At 41.6% G+C, this 18,121-nt stretch overlaps 1 protein-coding gene across 1 annotated transcript in view; it reads right to left on the bottom strand.

The window, feature by feature from the left end:
* Positions 1–18,121, bottom strand: part of IQUB (IQ motif and ubiquitin domain containing) — a 90,393-nt gene that overhangs the window by 8,862 nt on the left and 63,410 nt on the right. Inside the window, exons 9-12 of the mRNA XM_040343714.1 lie at positions 17,246–17,416; positions 15,869–16,045; positions 12,823–13,071; positions 10,355–10,540 (exon numbers count right to left, since the gene is read on the bottom strand). Of these exons, the coding sequence (XP_040199648.1) occupies positions 10,355–10,540; positions 12,823–13,071; positions 15,869–16,045; positions 17,246–17,416 (783 nt within the window). The remainder of the gene's footprint in view (positions 1–10,354; positions 10,541–12,822; positions 13,072–15,868; positions 16,046–17,245; positions 17,417–18,121) is intronic.

Here is an 18,121-nt window from a genome sequence, read left to right as displayed (position 1 = left end):
ACCCTTCCCCCACCCCCCCCAAAAAAAACAAACAAAAAAAAAAAACGGTTCTCTCCAGGTTATTCTCGCCAGTGCCCCCCCCTCTCTCCTCCCCTTTCACTCACGGGTCTCCCTCTCTATATCTTATATAGGGAGTCCATGTCATTCTGTACTTATCCTCTTGTTCTCTTATGCCCATGGTAAGTTTCTCCATCTGTTGGATTTCCGATATTCTACCTAACCATTGTTGTTTATTTGGGGTGTTTGCACTTTTCCATAGAATTGGGATACATGCCCTTGCTGCAACCAATAGGTGTCTGATCAGGGCACCTACCCATTTCAGCGCAGGAGTTCCACCTATTTTTATATATCTAATCGTAGTCAATGCCGTCACCCCGTTCTTGCCATACGGCAGTTCTTTTGAATGGCCTGTGCATACACTCGGCGAGCAAGGAAAGCTTGCCAGGAACCCCGTCAGGAAAACCAACGTTTTTTTCCTCACGGGATTCCCGGCCATGTGTACAAGGCTTAACAGTGTATGGCACCTATATGTGTGCAAAACTTGCAATGAGATAAGAGGAACAATAAACTTGCACATAAATAACCCCCATAAACAAGTGATACATCTAAATTGTAAGCACTACTTGAGATGATCGGGCTGTTTTTTTTTTGGCATAGAGTAATAACAGGTGTATTTATACAGTATACGCCGATTATCTCACATGAAAATTCCCCAATTTGCAGGAAAATCTCCCTTGGAAAAAGACAGATACTTTCCTTCTTCTAATACAGGGCATACAATGAGCAAATTTCACCTCCTTCTGTGATCGCGCTACCGCACATCCCCTTCAGACTCAGCTGATCACAAATCGGGGGTAAAGGGTCTATCACAGCGGCCCTTTACCATGTTATCAGCTGTCAGCCAATGACAGCTGATCACAGGATATAAACACAAGCCGATTATCAGCTTTTCTTTCCTAATGCTCACAGTGTGAAGAGAGAAGAAGAGAGCCGGTAACCAGCTTGTGTTGGGGATCACAGTGTCCTGATTATAAGTGCAGTCCAAACAGTGACCACTAGTGCTGCCAATGTGTGCCCATGAGTGCTGCTAATCATTGCCCACTAATGCTGCCAACCAGTGCCCACCAGTACTGCCAATCAGTGCCCATTAGTGTCACCAATCAGTGCCACCTATCAGCGCTGCCTACCAGTGCCCATCAGTGCCATTTAGCAGTGCCCATTAGTGTCACATATCAATGCTGCCTATCAGTGCCATCTCTCAATGCCCTTCATGCTGCCTATCAGTGCCCATCAGTGCCACCTATTAATGCAGCCTCATCAGTGCCCACCAGTGCCGCCTCATGAGTGCCCACCAGTGCCACCTCATCAGTGCCCATCATGCAAACTATAGGAAACTATGAAAAATGGGGGGGGGGGGGGGTTCAAAATGTTCGTTCTTTTTTCATTTGTTTAGCAAATAAAAAGAAAATCAGTGGTGATTAAATACTACAAAAAGGAAGCGCTTTGTGTGGAAAAAAAATATATAAAAACATCATATGGGTACAGCATTGCATAACTGCGCAATTGTCATTCAAAGTGTGAAAGCGGAAAATTGACCTGGGCAGGAAGGGGGTAAAAGTGTCCAGTAGGCAAGTGGTTAATGAAAGATGAACATAATGATTTTCTGTTAGATTACTTGAATGTTTATTCACTCATAACACCTTTGTTTTTTCTGGCTCCCACTACCTCGACATGTAGAGGACAGTGATGGGCCCAACTGCAAACCCTTTACCTGGGAGGTGGGAGCAGGATTTGCAGCAAAGCAATGTCTATGTACCCGTGCCATGTTTTGTCTTGGCACAGGTAGATAGATAACATTATGTTGGTTTAATTTTTTTCCTAAAAAAATATGTGTTGATATTCTTCACAAAATTTTGGACAACTTATAATTTACGATGGTGGTGGATAAGCAGAATCTGTCTTTCCTCAATAAATTTAATTATTAAAGCGGATCTTCACCCTCAAATTATAAGCTCCTCCTGTTCGCCCCTCCTCTGCTCTGCTTCCTGAATATCTGCTTTTTTTTGTTTGTTTACCTTTTTTTTTTCTGAAAACAGGTTTGGTCCTGCCTTTAATCCACGTCACTCACCTAGGTCAGGGGTCTCCAAACTTTTCATACAAAGGGCCAGTTTATTGTCCTTGAGACATTAGGAGGGCCAGATTGTGGCCAGCGGGGGCAGAAAATGTCTCGTTCCCATTACCAGTGAGAATAAATATGGCCTCAAGGCTAGTGGTCAGTAGGAGAAGGAGTAGTGCCCCTATTAGGAGGAATTGTATCCCATCATTGGTATCAGTGGAAGAAATAGTGCCCCCTTGTTGGTGTCAGTGGAAGGAATAGCACCTCATAATCAGTGGAAGAAATAGTGTCCCAAGGGCCAGATAAAGGCTCGCAAAGGGCCACATCTGGCCCTCGGGCCGCAGTTTGGAGACCCCTGACCTAGGTCGATGACATGCACTGTGCCCGATGTGCCTGTATGTCACATATCCCAGGAGGCCTTAGTGTATCATTCACAGAGGAGGAGGGGGAAGCCCAGCAACACATCATCGGAAGGCTCATCATCGGGAGTGAAGATCCGCTTTAGGGTTCCAGGTAACCATTTTGTTAAGGCAGTATTCCGCAAACCAACATCTAGAAACAATATTTTGCATACTAAGGCCCGGATTCACATACAACTTACGGCGGCGTATCTCCAGATACGCCGCCGTAATTTCAAATCTGCGCCATCGTATCTTTACACCGATTCTCAAAGGCAGATACGTTGAAAAAATAGGCTTCCTCCGCTGGCGTATAATTGTGTGCAATTTTACGCTGGCCGTGATTTATGCTCAGGATTTGAAGTTTGCCATTAATTAGGACCATTGTGCTGTCATTGGCACGTTGGTCACACCGATTTCATTATTTGCTCACTCTCAATATCTTCCACATTATGATATTTTTGTTGGATGGTATTCCGGTTTAGAGTGATACACAATTTTACCATCGCCAGGAGGCGGAGTTTGTTTTGCACATTTTATCTTTAAAAATAGTGTATTTATTTCAATTATTTAGTGATTTTAGTTGCAAGCGCCACTACACCCCCCATTTCATTGACAGGCAGAAGGATGCATTTATGGCAGAAGAGACCAATATACTCTCTTCTGTCATAAATACCCTGCCTGTCAGCCATTTCAGTGGAAAATAACTTTACTTCCACTTTAATGGTGCCAACTATTTTCAATCTATATACTTTAGGGCTGTGTAAATTAACTATTAAAAATTCTTTTGATCAGTACTCACCTCTCCGGCGGCTTCCGGGTCTTTAAGGAGTTCCGTCGGACATCCGGTGACATCACGGACACCGGCGGGGCTTGCCGTGTCCATCTGAATGGCTCCTTTGCTGTGCCTTCATATCTGCATGCCGGCGGGACCTTACTATCTGCCACACGCAAGGGCTGTTACACTTCCCTCTATCACTTCCCTCTATCAACCTGGGATTCTACAACCAACCACTAGGAGTTGTTATAGTTCCCTTCCCGGGACATCTACATGCAGACAAACTAATGTTAACCCCTCCTCATCTGGATTCAGCAGTGGTATCGTTGTACACATTTTTATACCAGTATCATACTTAGCTACATGTTTTTATGACTGCTTTTGGTACCGTTTGGTATTACTCGCACCATTTTTACAGTTTATGTAGCTACATCGATTTTATCTCCAGTGCAATATTTATTTTGTTACCTACTTGAAGACTATAAAAGTTTTAATGCTATTCCCATCAAGCGCTGCCTTTGTGTGTTTTTTGTATCCTGCTATCCATTTTCCAGTGGTTGGTAGCTGCACTGGGAATCAGCCTGCAAGGAGATCAGCTAAAAGTAGTTGGATCTGTATGTGCGTTATAATTAATCGAAATTAGTCGATTAATCGATTTAGAAAAATTGATTAATCGAACACGAAAATTTTAATCAGTAACAGCCCTAATATACTTATCTCCTTACTAGCTGAGTGGTTGAAAAGTATGAGAGCTATATAACCATACTGCTTGGAAAACACTGCACAGATACAAATGGGACCTAGTGCCATGTGCACTTGGTCCCTTGGGGACACTCAATAAGGATTTTTAACTTCTGGTGATTATCTATATAAAATAATGCCAGTAATAATATACTCTAAGGAAAAAAATACATTAGTCATGATTTGTCTCCACCAATTATGTCCTGATAATCTGGGCCTATGGGTTCATTACGCACGCAGCTTTTGATTTAGACCACACATGAACAACTTTACATAACCAGAAGGTGTCATGGCATATGCTGCTTTTCGATTTAGAAGATTTTGGCTAAAAAAAACACCTTCACTGCTATATAATAATGAATTTTAAAACAATTATCACAAATAAACTTAGTATATTTATTCACTCTGTTGTATGTAACTAAATACAAAACTTGTTTTTGTCCTGGATAGAGTTGAGAGGGATTAGAACACCTGTCAGTTTTAATTGCTGTCTGTGCCCCGATTAAGGAGATCCACCCTCTCTATTTGTCCTGTTTACCATTATTAGCAAAAGTGAAAGTAAAAGAATATCCCACATTTTGGGTTTTAAAGGGGTTGTAAAGGTTTGTTTTTTATTTTCAAAATAGGTTCCTTTAAGCTAGTGCATTGTTGGTTCACTTACCTTTTCCTTCGATTTCCCTTCTAAAGGTTTTTTTTCTTTGTCTGAATTTCTCACTTCTCCCACCTGTTCCTTCTCAGTAAGCTTGCCCCATCATCTGGCTGGGGGTTAGTCAGCTAGAACAGCTTACTGAGGAGGAACAGGAAGTGAGAAATTCAGACAAAGAAAACAAAGACAAAATACATTTAAGGCTCGTACACACGGTCGGGCATCCAACAAAATTTCCCTTGTATTTTTGTCCTAATTGATTTGTCTGATCACACCCATAGCATACACACGCTCAGACTTTTTCGGCAACCAACACGAACGTAGTGACGTTTCAACGTACTGCCGAGCGTTTAAAAGAGGAAGTTCAATTCTCCGACGTCGCCCGTTGCGTTCCTTCAGCTACTCTATAGTTAGTTGACGTTTCGTGTGAGTGCTTTTCTATATTTCAAAACTTGCCGCATCAGGAATGTGCTTTTTCAAATACGAACGCTAGTTTTACTAGACAGAAGACTTCCGGCTGCTCTTTACTTCTGAGCATGCACATTTTTACTTTGTCCAAAAGTCCAATTGTTTTCTGTACACACGGTCGGACGTTACACCATCGGACTTTTGTTGACGTAAAGTTGGTCCGTTCGCAGACCCAAATTTTTGTCCGATGAAAGCCAAAAAAGTTGGTCCGATGGAACGTACACACGGTCGGACAAATGCGAAAAGTTCCGGATTTTGAAGTTGGTTGGGCAAAAGTCCGACCGTGTGTACGGGGCTTTAGAAGGGAAATCGAAGGAAAAGGTAAGTGAACCAACAATACACTAGCTTAAAGGAACCTATTTAGAAAATAAAAAACAAACTTTTATAACCCCTTTAACATCAGAACACTTATAGAGGGGAAATCTTCTAATGGGGACACTAGTTTTGGTGACCCACCAGGATTCCCTCACTTGGCTATGGGACAGGAAGTGAAGGGAAATCTCCACAATGGGGCACAAATGGCAAAAAAAAAAAACTGACAAGGTTATAACTCTCCCTTAAGGCTCATACACACAGTCAGACATCCAACAAAATTTCCCTTGGAATTTTTTTTCTAATTGATTTGTCCGGCCACACCGATAGCATACACACAGTCAGACTTTTCTGCAAACTTTTCTAAAACTTTCCTAACATCACATGTTTTTTTTGCTATTTTCTGCTCTTTACCACCACCCTTTGGTTAACTTCTGCTATTGTTTGTTGCTTTTAACATTGGTTCTGAGCATGCGTATTTGCACTTTGTCCAAAAGTGGGTTGGATTGCTGTACACACAGTTAGTGTTGCTCACGAATATTCGCATTGCGAATATTCGACTCGAATATAGCATATTCGAGAAATCGCGCTATATTTCGAATTTCGCGGTGAATATTCGCAATTCCGAATATTCGCATTTTTTCAATTTGATTTTTAAAACAGATCACATCCTATCGACGTCTAAAAGCATTGCTGGTATGATTAGAGACCCTGGGCCGAGTAGCTAAGCTGAGGCGATCCTTTTATGTTGCCAAATTGAAAAAAAAAAATTGCGATTTTTCGCTATTGCGAATGCGAAAATGATTGCGAATTTTCGATAACTGTGGTAGGAGAACTCTGATTGTCTCTGATGCAAAAGGGGGGGGCTTTGTGTATGTGTATGTTATGAATATTTGTATGTTTGATATTATTATTTTTTGTAAGAAGGAAAAAATTGCGCATACCTTAAAAAAGGGGAGAATACAGCAGCAACTCAAAAATGTTATACAACATAAATTAATACAAGACAGAAAATGGAGTCGCTCTACAAGAATAAAATGTCTAGTGACAAGACATGTGGGCAAATTATGAAATAAGCAAGCGCAAATAACTTGTGAAATACACAGTGAAACAAATATATAAAGAAATATAGTCCCAATAGTAGAAAAATAATCTTTCATAAAAATGTCTTTGATATGTGAAGTGAAAAAAAGTCCAAAGCATGCTGCATGAACGTGTTCAATCTTCAAGGTGTTTGATTGACAAACGGCTGTGACAGATGGATAGAGTAAAGAATCACCACCAATGCAAAACACTTTTTATTTTCTATTGTAAAATATCAAGAATATTCTGAGCCAATCAGAGTGCTCCTTCCACATTTGCCGAATATTCGCAATTATTTTGTATTGTAAAATATCAAGAATATTCTGAGCCAATCAGAGTGCTCCTTCTGCATTTGCCGAATATTCGCAATTATTTTGTATTGTAAAATATCAAGAATATTCTGAGCCAATCAGAGTGCTCCTTCCGCATTTGCCGAATATTCGCAATTATTTTGTATTGTAAAATATCACGAATATTCTGAGCCAATCAGAGTGCTCCTACAGCATTTGTCGAAATTGCGCAATAAATATCGCATTCGCATGTTGCGATATTTCGATAAAATATCACGAATATTCTGAGCCAATCAGAGCGCTCCTCCAGCATTTCTCGAAATTGCGCAATAAATATCGCATTCGCATGTTGCGATATTTCGATAAAATATCACGAATATTCTGAGCCAATCAGAGTGCTCCTACCGCAGTTATCAAAAAAATCGCAATTATTTTCGCATTCGCAATAGCGAAAAATCGCAATCATTTAATTTCGATAAAATATCACGAATATTCGAATTTAGCGAATATATCTCGAATATTCGAATATATATTCGAGATATATCGCGAAATCGAATATGGCATATTCTGCTCAACACTACACACAGTCAGACAAGGCACCATTGGACTTTTGTTGCCGAAAAGTTGGTCCGTTTGCAGACCCAACTTTTTGTTGGATGAAACCCGAAAAAGTTGGTCCGATGGAGCGTACACACGGTCAGATAAATTAGAAAACTTGCAGATTTTGAAGTTGGTTGGCAAAAAGTGTGACCGTGTGTATGGGGCTTAACTCTATCCAAATAAAATAAAAAAAAAATTTTTTGCCTTTAGTCACACTTTAACAAGCCTTTATGCGGCAGCACTAACTACGGCATGTGCTTTTATTTATCCCAAAAATATCTGGGTCTCACAGGTCTGTTTAAAAGATGTAACTTTGATAAAAAAAATTCTAATTCATCTCACTCCAACATCACTGTAGAAAGAACACCGACAGGCCAGGACCTTCTGGTTGAAAACAGACAAGATGTTAGGGAATGCAGCCAAATGTGTCTAAGTTCCCAGGCTACTCGCTGTCCTAAAGTGACATCTTCTAACTGTGCAAAAGGCATTTTCACACAGTTTTAGTGTCAAACTCTGAAGTAATCTGAAATGTTCCTGGCAAGATAATTTTGCAGTTCATCTGTCTAACACGGCCACTAATAGATCTGTGTAACCAGATGTCTCAAGGCTGAATCATGAGGAAGACCACATTCACTACATACAATTTCCCATAAGCTAACTACCCTAGCATTTTTATGTCATGTTGGTTTATTACTAATTGGGAAAATATTAGCTTGCCCTTTTTCAAAGTCACTTATTTATCATTTAATGGCCAACTCCAGCCATATTTTTTTTTTACTCAAAGCAGAGGTCCACCCTAAAAAAAAAAAAAAAAAAATAGCCAACAAGGCTACAAAAAAATAGAAAAAAAAACCCCCAGAAGTGGCTGTTACTAGGCAGATCTCCTAATCTGCCTTTTCCTTGTCCACAGTGGGTCTTCTTTCTTCTCCTCGTCATGCTGCCTCCTAGAAAATGGGGATCGGTGTCTTCTGGGACCTTGTGTGTGTGTCCCAGGAGACATCCGCCCATTCACATAGCGCCACTCGGCTTGCGCATGCACAGTAAGGAATCGGGCAGTGAAGCCTCTACGCTTCACTTCCTGATTCCCTGACCGAGGATGGTGGCAGGGCAGCCGAGACCCAAGCGATTGCTCGGCTTTGGATGCAGACATCGAGGGCATCCTGGACAGGTAAGTGTCCGTTTTAAAAGTCAGCAGCTACAGTGTTTGTAGCTGCTGACTTTTAACTTTTTTTTTTTTTAGCTGGACCTCCGCTTTAAATAGAGAACCTCTTTTTTCTCTGGAGGTTGGCTTTAACCACCACTTTATTGTTGGACTGCAATTTTTTATTATACTGTCACTCATATTGAACAGAGATTACTGACTGCATTAAAATATGACTAAAGGCAATTTTTGGTTTTGGATTAAGTGGAGAGGGGTTAGAACACCTATTAGGTTTTTATTGCTGCCTGTGACCCCCATTAAGGAGATCCACCCTCTCTGTTTATCCTGTTTACATTAACATAAAAACTAAAGTAACAAAAAAAAAATCTCAAATTTTGGGTTTTCCCCAGAAAAGCAATAGAGGGGAAATCTTCCAATGAGGCCACTAGTTCTGGTGACCTGGAAGGCCCCAAGGCATTTTCCTTTAATTTGAAAAGATTTCCTCTTAATTCCTGTTTTGTCATAACCCTCCCTTACCCTATCCGAAATTAAGAAAAAAAAGTTTTGACTATAGTTCGCCTTTAACTATTCTGGTCTCAACCGATTCCATTATTTCTAATCTAGACAAAACCGTTTATTTCCAAGCCAGTGGCTTAACATAAATAAAATGTTACGTTCATGTTCAATAAACCAAGAGAGTTGCTAACAAACATTGGCATATGTGTACAGGAGCGCGACAAAAACAAACAGTTTTATACCTTATACTGTATAAATGGATTTCTTGAAGACAATGGGGGTTCGGCAGAAAGCTTGTGCTATTGTGTATCTGCATCCAAGTATACATTATGTAGCATTGCATCCTTTATAATATATATATTTTTATATATATATATATATATATATATATATATATATATATAACATTTACAATGTGTATGTGATTATACAAAATTAAGCAGGTCCCACCAAACACATGCTTTGCTTAGTTGCTAAAACTGAGATTTAAGGAGATTTTTTTCACTGCATATGGTGGTTATCACATCTCGCTGACACTGCTCACTTTTCCTGTGAATGAAGCAAACATCTTACAGCTTCTCGAGATACGTGCAACACGCTTGAAATAACTTACTTGACTCACCGGATTAATAATTACAACACACAATAGCTGACTTGCAATGCCCTCTGTTGGCAGAAATGTACTGTTATCAGTAAGCTAATGCAGTACACGTTACTCAGACATGTGATTTATAAACGTTTAACCAGAGTTTACAAAGCTATGATGGTTTTAATTGATAAAAGTAAAGCAAGTGTAGTTAATGGTTCTAAAAACATGAGAACAGTTTTAAATGTAGGGCTTAAAGGGGTTGTAAAGGTTTGTTTTTTATTTTCTAAATAGGTTCCTTTAAGCTAGTACATTGTTGGTTCACTTACCTTTTCCTTCGATTTCCCTTCTGAAGTGCTGTCTCCCCGCAGGGATGTAGTCCCAAGGGAGAGGGCGAGCATGCTGACTAACCCCCAGCCAGAAGGGCTCGGATGATGGGTGAAAGCTTACTAAGGAGGAACAGGAAGTGAGAAATTCAGGGAAATGGAAGGAAAAGGTTAGTGAACCAACAATGCACTAGCTTAAAGGAACCTATTTAGAAAATAAAAAACAAACCTTTACAACCCCTTTGATAGTGATGTCTAATGATATATTCCCTGTATGTATGTATGTATGTATGTATGTATATATATACATATCTCACACACAAGCTAAATCGAAAAAACTTTTCCTAAGTTACCTGTTCAGCATTGCCAAGTTTTAAATGGGCGGCTGCTTCATCTTTTGTTAATAGGATACAGTTCCATGGAGACCACTCATAGTATTTGTCCCACCTAACCATGACCAGATCATAAAGGTCATCACAGACACTGAGAACAGACTGGCTTGCCCAGATATTCTCAACCAGATATTGGAGGTCTTCTTGCTGCAAAAAAAATATAAACATATATTTGGTAAGTTTCTGCCAACAAATTTTTAGCACAATAATAAAGAGGCATTAAAGGAGTTTTGCGCATTTTACAGCAGCCCAGAAAAACAATGTACAATACAATAATTTCCCAGCACAATTACCAGCTAACCAGCCAAAAAGTTATGTTTTAGGTTATCTGTTAAAGGAAGTTAAATGTTAAAGGAGAAGTCCAGACTGAGCTTTTTAGGCTGGGCTTCTTCTAAGGGTCACAGGAATGCAATTAGTTTTGCACTCCTGTGACCCATTTTCAGCGGAGATCAGTCTGAAGTCCACTCTCAGCTGACATCACTGGAATCAGTCGAGGCAGCGCGTCATCCCGACTTTAGAAGTCTGGATCCGTCAGGTGCCTGGACTGATGCCTATCTTAGCCTCTCAGCGAGCCGCCCCTCCACAGCTCAGCACTCCAGTGAGCGTGGAGGAGCAGAGAGAAGAGCTGCTGACTGACAGTCAGCAGCTCTCCTCTCGGGGATCTGTGAGAACCGAGCCATCGGTGGTAGACATGTGCACTGCCGAAAAATGTGTTAGTTTTCGTTTCATGTCTTGATCCCCCACCGAACAGCACCCAGCTTACATAGTTAGTCAGGTTGAAAAGACACAAGTCCATCCAGTTCAACCACAAAAAAAAAAAAAAAAAACTGTAACTATGTAACTATGTAACCCACTGCACCAGCATTGGGTGTGACAATGGTCCAAGGATTTCATCCCGATACCTAATGGCAGTCAGGATGCCATTGTCTAGCCTGTAGAGGTCTGTGCATCCCTACATGAATTTGCCTCCCCAGACCATCACTGACCCATCATCAAACTGGTCATGATGAACGATATTACAGGCAGCACAAAGTTCTCTGCGGCTTCTCCAGACCCTTTCACGTCTGTCACATGTGCTCAGGGTGAACCTGCTCATCTGTGAAAAGCACCAGTGGAGGACCTGCCAATTCTGATGTTTAATGGCAAATGCCAATTGAGCTCCACGGTACCGGGCAGTGAGCACAGGGCCCACTAGAGGACATCGAGCCCTTAGGGCACCCTCATGAAGTCTGTTTCTGATTGTTTGGTCAGAGATATTTACACCATTTTGTAGGACTCTGGCAGTGCTCATCCTGTTCCTCCTTGATTGGTTATGGACTTTCTACAGCCCTGTCCAGCTCTCCTAGAGTAACTGTCTGTCTCCTGGAATCTCCTCTATGCTCTTGAGACTGTGCTGGGAGACACAGCAAACCTTCTGACAATGACACGTATTGATGTGCCATAATGGAGGAGTTGGACTGCCTGTGCAAAATCTAAAGGGTCCAGGCATCGCCTCATGCTACCAGTAGTGACACTGACCCTGACCCTAGCCAAATGCGAAAAAGTGTAAAACAGTCAGAAAAGATGAGTAGGAGAAAAAAATATCAGTGGCCTCCATCTGTAAAACCATTCCTGTTTTGGAGGTTGTCTCATTGTTGCCCATCTAGTGCACCTGTTGTTAATTTTATCAACACCAATGCAGCTGAAATTGATTAGCAACCCCATAACTGACCAGATTAATATCCCAGGAGTTTAATTGACTTGATGCTATACTCTGATTAAAAAGTGTTCCTGTAATTTTTATGAGCAGTGAACATTGACACCAACTGAAAATGGTTAGTACCATAGATATATTACAATTATTTATGTTAAAGCGGAGGTTCACCCTAAAAAAACATGTATATACCATTCCATCCAGCATACTGCCGACATGTACAGTATGCTGTTTTTTTTTTCCGCTGTACATACCGCTGTATAGCTATTTCCCCCCCCGGCTTCCGGGTAGTGGCTCCCGCGGGAGTGGGCGTTCCTATTCAGAGACTAAGTGATTGACGTGATGACAAAAGCTTCCCCCGGCGCAGAATGCGCGTCACCAGTTTACGAAAGAAGCCGAACGTCGGTGCGCAGGTGCCGTATAGCGCCGACTCGCAGTTCGGCTTCTTTCGGAAACTGGTGATGCGCATTATACGCCGGGGGGAAGCTTTTGTCATCACGTCAATCACTTAGTCTCTGAATAGGAACGCCCACTCCCGCCGGAGACACTACCCGGAAGCCGGGGGCGGAAAATAGCTTTACGAGGGTATGTACAGCGGAAAAAAAAAAACAGCATACTGTACATGTCGGCAGTATGCTGGATGGAATGGTATATACATGTTTTAGGGTGAACCTCCGCTTTAATAAATGTACTCACAAGAACAATCAACCTCAAAATGTATTATAAAAACACTTACCTGGAGCACAAATGCTATTTTAGCATCATCACCATATTCTATTTCTGATCTTTTCAGTTGTTTCATTAAAAGTCTATATTTTGAAAATTCTTCTCTTTGTCGAGCTTCATTGTCCAGTTTTGAACATTTTCTACACCTGCCAATGTTGTGAGCATTGGCAGAGAGAGAAAACTCAGTTGATGGTAGGTAGCTTTTGCAGCTGTTACAGAAATATATATTTTTGCGAAGAACAGCAGGATCTTGAGGAACCTGAAGATAAAAATTGTAATTAGTAGTTGTCTATAATACAACCAGGGGTAAAATGACCACCATAGCTTATCACAACCATAGCCAGGCAATTGAATTTAGGACTGAATTCTCACCAAAATTAAGTCTGGCATCTCTGACAGAACAGCATGATAATGCTGCATTCACACCTGAGCGTTTTGTCGCCTGAAGCGCGACGCTCAAATACGCTAGAGGGGAAAAAATACATTATTCCCTATGGAGATGGTTCACATCTGCACGCCGATACGCCTGACGCCGAACGCCTGAAGCTCAAACAAGATCCGGACCCTTTTTTGTCGCACGTATCGGGCGGTTTGGGCGTATTTGAGCGTTTCCATTTTCCATAGAAAGTAATGAAAACGCTCGATTCAAGCGACTAGCGCGACAACAAGCGTTTGCTACGGGCGTTCCGTCGCTTTAATCGATAGAATTTGTCACCCAGGCAGAAGATTAAAAAAATCTACCAACATAGCAACAAGTGATGAAAAGATGATAATTTTTCCTATTGGCTAAAATAAAAAACGTCAAAGTACAAAAACGTCGGACAACGCTGTATGCAAACGCGCAAATAAGCATGAATACGCGCGACAAAACGTCGGAAAAAAACGCCCGAAAAAACGACCGAACGACCGACGCTCAGGTGTGAATGCAGCCTAAGCTCAGATCGCATCACTTATCATTGATCCACACAAACACTTAAAAAATAATTTAGGCAGCTATAGTAAGTATATTGATGAATTATCTCTAAATTGATTTGTAGGGTTTGTGCATTAGATGGACGCTGCTGTAAATGTATCATCAGGAGATCCTGCATATACCTGTATATGACTTTATGTAGTTTTGACACTTGCTGTAGGTTTTATGAGATAGCTTGACTCTCACTATTAGCCAGTAGGGCCACCCAAGGTGATTGCCCTGGTATCAACATGTGTAGATTGAGACTGCTTGACACTAACAGAAAGTCCTGGCATCTTACAGTTGCCTGAGTTTTGGGAGCTGGAAGTGTCATATGGGTACTGCTAGGTGATTGCATTTAATTGCTGTAGCCTATTTGGCACCTTTATGACACAGATGGGTTTTTTAAAATGACACTGGTTTTAGAAATGCACTTTCTATTGTTTTCAGCCTCCTCCAATCTCTGAATTCCTTTCTTTTGCTGCTGCTTTCTGACTGCCTGTTAGAGGGTGGCAGTGGCGTTACTAGAGGGAAGCGGGGGGTACAGGCCGCCAGAGGGGTGACACCTGGATTAAGAGAGGCGCCGTGGCTCTCTGCTCTTCCTCTTTCCCCTGGGCACTCCGGTATCTTTGTTGTTATTGCGTCCCAAAGTCCCCAAGCCCAGTGCTCGGCGCAGCATGTCCTCCAGGAACCGGCACTGCAATCGTCTATTATTGTCACAGGCAGGCGAGGAGAGTTACCTACTGCCTGTCACAATTACACACCGCACAGCCGACAGAGCCTAGGCTCCTCCTCCACACCGACAGTACATCCACAACAGGAGGAGGAGCCTAGGAGGAGGGACATCTGTGTGGACAGAGCCATGCTGATCTGAGGTCTGTAAATGTAGGGAGGGGAGATTTACACTATATAGTCACGATGGGTAAATATACACAAGGGGAGGCACATTAGGGAGATTACACAGGGGGTACATTAGGGGGATTATAGGGAGGGTTACATTAGGGGGATTACACAGGGGGGTTACATTAAGGGGATTACACGGGGGGCACATTAGGGGGATTACACAGGAAGGGTTTTATTAAGGGGATTACACAGGGGGGGGGGCACATTAGGGGGATTACACAGGAAGGGTTACATTAAGGGGATTACACAGGGGGGGGTTACATTTGGGTGATTACACAGGGGGGTGTTACATTAGGGGGTTTAAACAGGGGGCATTATATTGGGGGCATTACACAGGGATCATTACATAGGGGGCATTACATTGGGGGGATTACACAGGGAGGTACAATGGGGGGATTACACAGGGGGTTACATTGGGGGGATTGGACTGGAGGGTATTTACACAGGGGGAGGGGGGTACACTGCAGAGGTTTTACACTGCTGGGATTTACACGGGGGAGTACAATGGTGCAGGGATTTACACTGGGGGAATTTACACTATGGGAGATTAAACTGGGAAGATTTACATGGGGGAGGGGGAATTACACTGTTATGCTGGGAGGATTTTGATGGGGGGGATTTACACTTGGGGGATTACACTGGGCTGCTCAGTCTAAAAAACCTGGTTCTATTTTTTGTCCCAGTTCAGGCCTAGGCGACACCATTAAGAAGGAAGTGATATCCGACCGCAATGGTTTTACCCCCATCCTTGACAGTGCATAGATTGGTACACTGGCATAAATCACAACATTTCCAGGGGCCAGTTTGGGGTGCACACTGTGATCGTGTGCTGCTGTCCCGAAACTAGTCTGCTCAGTGCCCTGCACTGTGGCAGGCTAGACAGGAGAGAGTTCCATGCACTAGCCTGCTCAGCATCTACTGCATAGTCCTGCTCCTGCTGTCACTCTGAAGTGGCAGGACAGAGCACTGCGGCAGGCTAGGGGGGAGAGATGTGCTGATGCACCAGCCTGCTCAGTCACCGACCGGGGGAGAAGTGACACCATATTTTACTGCACCAGGTGACATCAGCCCTAGTGACGCCAGGGTTCATTCATTCATTCATCATGGCCCCACTGTATGTTGGAATGTAGCCACGCTTTATTGCTGATAGGTCTTAATGCTATAGAGACAGGTTTGCTTAAAATATTTGTTGAATCATTACCTTGAGTAATCTGGCAATTTCTGGGTTAAATGTGGGAATTTTAATGTACTGTAGGAAAAGTGTAGATATTCTCTTCCGAAGTCCCTCCAAGTTGTGCTCTTCTACACCACGAAATAAAAGGTCAGCCTCTCTGTCAATTAGCTCTACAATCTCTTGGGTTAATTTGCAATTGTGTTCCTATAAGAAATAAATGAAAAATACATTTTATATATATATTTCTGGGGAAAGTAGGAAATAGTAATATAGATGACCTCAGACACAGGCAGATGCAGTTACTTCTTGATTCAGATATAGGCAGATTTTTTATTTAATAGGGGCCACAATGACCTCATTTGAAAAATAATCAGCTAAAGTATGAATAGTTTTAGAACATAATGAAGCACTGATGTGGTTCATTACACGCAATGCTTTTGAAATATTACGTTTGGTTTTACATGTTCACCGGTGGGTTTGTCTAGTGACTTTCCCTATTATATCGTTATAAAGAGTAAAACATGGCAATCCAATTACTGCCACTGTATCAAGAAAAACATTTCAAAATCGGAAACTCAGAAAAACAAACTGATTCAATAAATGGGGCAACTGTTAAATCAGAAAATGGTGTTTGTAAAAAAAAGGTACAGCATATGGATAGATACACTAAAATGAATGTAGATTTTAGTACTTTGTGTTTGACATAACTGGCTTCAAAATGTCCTGCCTATTGAACTGGTACAGACCCCCATGACGACAAATATTACAGTACATTGGCAATACAGGCTGGTAGTTACGATTTATGCCGCGTACACACGATCGGTCAAACCGATGAGAACGGTCTGATGGACCGTTTTCATCGGACCAAACCAATCGTGTGTAGGCCCCAATCTTGTTTTAAATGTAACCGATGGATACCTAACGGATAGAAAAAAAAATGTTTGTAGGCACGTCCATCGATTAAAAATCCAGGCATGCTCTAATCAAGTCGACGCATGCTTGGAAACATTGAATTTTGTTTTTTTCAGCACGTCGTTGTGTTCTACGTCACCGCGTTCTGACACGATCGCTTTTTTAACCGATGGTGTGTAGGCACGACTGACCATCAGTCAGCTTCATCGGTTAACCGATGAAAACGGTCCATCAGACCATTTTCATCGGATGGACCGATTGTGTGTAGAGGGCATACGTGGTCAAGTTTGTGACGTGCCTTGGCTAACTACAGTTTAGGCATTTATTCAATACACGTAACTTCTGTCTCAGCTTTTTTTTTTTTAACTAGACATTTGTATTTCTTATTATTGGATTAATAATTGATATCTGCATAAATGAACTGTAAAATATTAATAGTGTTACAAAACACCTGTTCGCACAGCCAGGTTTTCAAAAGAATAAATAAATTACCTTAACAGTATGCTTAAGCGTCAAAAGAGCATCAATCCTTTCATCACGAGTAAAGTATTGGGTGTTGATGCTGTTATAAATATCACGTAGCTCTCTGGCACGAATGGTAAACTGGGTATCCATCTCTGTAACTTTTCCATCAAGGGCTTTCCATTTTTTGGGTTCACAACACTTTAAATGAGGAATGCGATTTTAGATACATTAATGCTTACATAAACATACAGCAAATGCAAACTTAGAGAAGCATATAACAATTAAAGATGAATTCTGGGCTCAGGGAAAACATACTGCTTGAAATGATAGCAGCCCAGAATGGATTGAGTCAAAAGTGTTGTTTGTAAAATCAGCCTATATGGTGAGAAAAACAACGTGCAGACTAATGCCGCGTACACACGATCATTTTTCGGCTTGTAAAAAATGAAGTTTTTTAAAAATGTAATTTAAAATGATCGTGTGTGGGCTTCACATCATTTTTCGGGTTCTGATAAAGACCCAAAAAAAATTTAACGACCTTTTAAACAATGTCGTTTTTCGGGTTGTAAACAATGGTTGTGTGTGGGCTTTAACAACGTGAAAAACCCGCGCAATGCTCAGAAGCAAGTTATGAGACGGGAGCGCTCGCTCTGGTAAAACTATCGTTCGTAATGGAGTAAGCACATTCATCACGCTGTAACAGAAAGAAAAGCGCGAATCGTCTTTTACAAACACAAAATCAGCAAAAGCGGCCCCAAGGGTGGCGTCATCCGTGTGGAACTTCCCCTTTATAGCGCCGTCGTACGTGTTGTACGTCACCGCGCTTTGCTAGAGAATTTTTTTTTCACTATCGTGTGTAGGCAACATCGTTTTAATAATGAAGTTGAAAAAAACGTTGTTTTT

This window comes from Rana temporaria, chromosome 3 (genome assembly GCF_905171775.1).
Source record: "Rana temporaria chromosome 3, aRanTem1.1, whole genome shotgun sequence".
Lineage (NCBI taxonomy): Eukaryota > Metazoa > Chordata > Amphibia > Anura > Ranidae > Rana > Rana temporaria.
Note: the sequence above shows the minus strand (reverse complement) of the source record. Positions and strands in the feature narration are given on the sequence as shown.